At 45.2% G+C, this 4,038-nt stretch overlaps 1 protein-coding gene across 1 annotated transcript in view; it reads right to left on the reverse strand.

Moving 5' to 3' along the window:
• MED1 (mediator complex subunit 1) overlaps positions 1 to 4,038 on the reverse strand; it is a 75,095-nt gene that overhangs the window by 16,412 nt on the left and 54,645 nt on the right. The window contains exons 11-12 of the mRNA XM_011984740.1: positions 2,373 to 2,497; positions 1,999 to 2,117 (exon numbers count right to left, since the gene is read on the reverse strand). Coding sequence (XP_011840130.1) covers positions 1,999 to 2,117; positions 2,373 to 2,497 — 244 coding nt within the window. The remainder of the gene's footprint in view (positions 1 to 1,998; positions 2,118 to 2,372; positions 2,498 to 4,038) is intronic.

Raw genomic sequence — 4,038 nt, forward strand, 5'->3', positions numbered from 1 at the left:
AGCCAGGATGGTCTCGATCTCCTGACCTCGTGATCCGCCCGTCTCGGCCTCCCAAAGTGCTGGGATTACAGGCTTGAGCCACCGTGCCCGGCCAAAATCTCTATTCTTAATAAAACACCTACATAATAATAATGCAGCCAGAATTTGGTAACTACTACTTTAGTCTATTGTCAAAGATTCAAATAAATTCAAGTCCAGATGAGGTTTTGGAACATTCCATTATTATTATTATTTTTGAGACAGGATTTCACTCCCATTACCCAGGATGGAGTACAATGGTGCAACCTTGGCTCGTTGCAATCTCCACCTCCCAGGATGAAGCCCCTCAGCCTCCCGAGTAGCTGAGACTACAGGCGTGAGCAACCACATCTGCCTAATTTTTGTTTTTTTGTTTTTTTTTTTTTCTGTAGAGACAGGATTTTGCCGGAGGCTGAGGCAGGAGAATCACTTGAACCTGAGAGGCAGAGGCTGCAGTGAGCCGAGATTGCACCACTGCACTCCAGCTTGGGCACAAAAAAAAAAAGGACAGGCGCGGTCGCTTGCGCCTGTAATCCTAGCACTTTGGGAGGCTGAGGAGGGTGGATCACAAGGTCAAGAGATAAAGACCAACCTGGCCAACACAGTGAAACCCCATCTCTACTAAAAATATAAAAATTAGCTGGGCGTAGTGGAGCACACATATAGTCCCAGCTACTCAGGAGGCTGAGGCAGGAGAATCACTTGAACTCAGGAGGCAGAGGTTGCAGTGAGCCGAGATCATGCCACTGCACTTCAGCCTGGGTGACAGAGCAAGACTCCATCTCAAAAAAAAAAAAAAAAGAAAAAGAAAAAAAGAGTCTATCACCCAAAATTTCTTATTCTTTTTTTTTTATTTTTTTGAGACAGAGTCTCGCTCTGTTGCCAGGCTGAAGCCCAGTGGCGTGATCTTGGCTCACTGCAAACTCTGCCTCCCGGGTTCAAGCGATTCTCCTGCCTCAGCCTCCTGAGTAGCTGGGACTACAGGCGCATGCAACCACGCCGAGCTAATTTTTGCATTTTTTTAAGTACAGACGGGGTTTCACCCTGTTGGCCAGGATGATCTCGATCTCTTGACCTCGTGATCCACCCGCCTCGGCCTCCCAAAGTGCTGGGATTAGACGTGTGAAACACCACGCCCGGCCTCTTTTTCTTTTTTTTGAGATGGAGTTTCACTCTTGTTGCCCAGGCTGGAGTGCAGTGGCGCAGTCTCGGCTCACTGCAAACTCTGCCTCCCGGGTTCAAGAGATTCTCCTGCCTCAGCCTCCCAAGTAGCTGGGATTAGAGACATGCACCACCACACCTGGCTAATTTTTGTATTTTTAGTACAGATGAGGTTTCACCATGTTGTCCGGGCTGGTCTCAAACTCCTGATCTCTAGTGATCCACCCGCCTTGGCCTCCCAAATTCCCGGGATTACAGGTGTGAGCCACAGCGCCTGGCTAATCACCCAAAATTTCAACAAAGAAACGTACATTGTTGTTTCCTAATGGAAGCTCATGCCCTTTTACTTCAGTACATTTCTGAGATTTCTTTTTTATTTTTGAGATGGAGTCTTGCTGTCACCCAGGCTGTGGCACAATGGCACAATCTTGTCTTACTACAACCTCTGCCTCCCAGGTTCACGCCATTCTTCTGCCTCAGCCTCCCGAGTAGCTGGGATTACAGGCACCCGCCACCACACACGGCTAATATTTTGTCGTTTTAGAGACGGGGTTTCAAAACATTGGCCAGGCTGGTCTCAAACTCCTGACCTCGTGATTCACCTGCCTCGGCCTCTCAAAGTGCTGGGATTACAGGCGTGAGCCACTGCGCCCAGCCCATTTCTGAGATTTCTGTAATTTCCTGCCTTACTAAGGACATAGGACATGATCCAGCAGTCTTGAAGAAACTTATCTGACCTCAATAATGCTATAAAGGAAGATTATGATCTTGGGTCCAAACATAACCTATAACATTCTAGCTCCCTAAGGCTTTACTTACAGCATAAAATCTCATGTTGTGATTCAAAGGTATGGGGTCAGGGTCCTTTGATAGTTCAAACTGAGTGATCAGTTCATAGAGGGGTGCGTAAGTTGGTTGAGTTTCAAACAATGGAATTCCTGGAAAAACAAGAATCAATATAATGATCATGTTAAGATGAAAACACTGACAGCTTGGTTTCCCCTTCATGATTTCTACATTCATTCACCCAAAAGACTACTTACTAAGCATTTACTAGTACAAAGCACTATAACATCTATACCAGTTAATACTTCAATGAGGCATGTAAGACTGAAAGACATCACGATAACCTGACTTTGAAGTTTCTTTTTCACACTTATAGCAAATACTAGATCCTGATGCTCAAAACTCACCTGTGCAGCTCTGCAGTTTCTGAACAAATGCTCTAGATACTGGGATTGGCTGGGGAAATTTCAAGAAGAAACAGGCAGGAAGATCAACACTGTTGGCACTGGTGATTGAGGAGAAGGAAGGGGTCCTTCAAAAAAAAGAGGGTGGAAGGGTTGGATTTTGACTTCGTATGAAAATGAAAAACCCAAACCCCCGTTTTTGTTTTTTTTTTTTTGAGATGGAGTTTCCCTCTTAATGCCCAGGCTAGAGTACAATGGCACAATCTTGGCTCACTGCAACCTCTGCCTCCCGGGTTCAAGGGATTCTGCTATCTCAGCCTTGAGAGTAGCTGGGATTACAGGTGCCCACCACCACGCCCAGCTAATTTTTGTATTGTTAGTAGAGACAGGGTTTCACCATGTTGGCCAGGCTGGTCTCAAACTCCTGACCTCAGGTAATCCACCTGCCTCGCCTCCCAAAGTGCTGGGATTACAGGCATGAGCCACCACTCCTGGCCACAAACACCTATTCTTAAACATGTATGTATCACACAGACACATGAGTACAAACTCTCAAAAGCTCACTCTGTGAAACTTCCCCAAATTCCCAAACATGCTATTGGTTAATGCTGTAGTATTTTATTAAACATTTATCCTGAGGCGTGTTCTCCAGTTACTACTCCAATGTAACTTCAAATGAACATAAGATAAAAGAGGGCACTCATTAAACCAGAGGAATTAGCACAGTTCTCTTCTTTCTCTCTCAGTGCAGAGAATGTGTTCTATGAGCAGACTTTGGAGAGGAACACTCAGATATCGAACAAAAGAGAAATCAATGAATGGATAAAACAAAAGGCCAACCTCTAGAAATTCAAGTAGGGTAAGAGCTAGGTTAAAACTTGTTCCATGCTGCACTTTGAGAAAAATTGACTTTGCCAGTCTAAAATTATATTTAACTTACCATTTATTGTCAACTGGATGCGACCCCATAATTAATGGTGCAATTGGGAGTTTGTACATAGCAGATGTTCCTTCAATTGTCACTGATGCATTCATGCCCAAAGATCGAGAAACTGGGGATAGGAAAGAAAAAGGGTATTCCTCAAAGTAATACAAATGACGGGGATCACAGTATGTTTTAAAAGGTTAATTTTTGCAATATTTGTCAGCCATAATTTATCAGATGCTGTTATTCCCTTATTTATTTTATTTTATTTTTTTGAGACGGAGTCTCGCTCTATTGCCCAGGCTGGAGTGCAGCGGCGCAATCTCGGCTCACTGCAAGCTCCACCTCCCGGGTTCACACCATTCTCCTGCCTCAGTCACCCGAGTAGCTGGAACTACAGGTGCCTGTCACCATGCCCGGCTAATTTTTTGCATTTTTAGTAGAGACGGGGTTTCACCATATTAGCCAGGATGGTCTCGATCTCCTGACCTCGTGATTCACCCACCTCGGCCTCCCAAAGCGCTGGGATTACAGGCATGAGTCACCGCACCCGGCCTTTTTTTTTTGAGACAGCCTGTAGTTCCTATAAAACTTAGAAATCAGGCCAGGTGTGGTGGCTCACGCCTGTAATCCCAGCACTTTGGGAGGCTAAGGCGGATGGATCACAAGGTCAGGGGTTCAAGACCAGCCTGCAGAATATGGTGAAACCGCATCTCTACTAAAAACACAAAAATTAGCCAGGTG

Source organism: Mandrillus leucophaeus, unplaced genomic scaffold (genome assembly GCF_000951045.1).
Source record: "Mandrillus leucophaeus isolate KB7577 unplaced genomic scaffold, Mleu.le_1.0 Scaffold272, whole genome shotgun sequence".
Lineage (NCBI taxonomy): Eukaryota > Metazoa > Chordata > Mammalia > Primates > Cercopithecidae > Mandrillus > Mandrillus leucophaeus.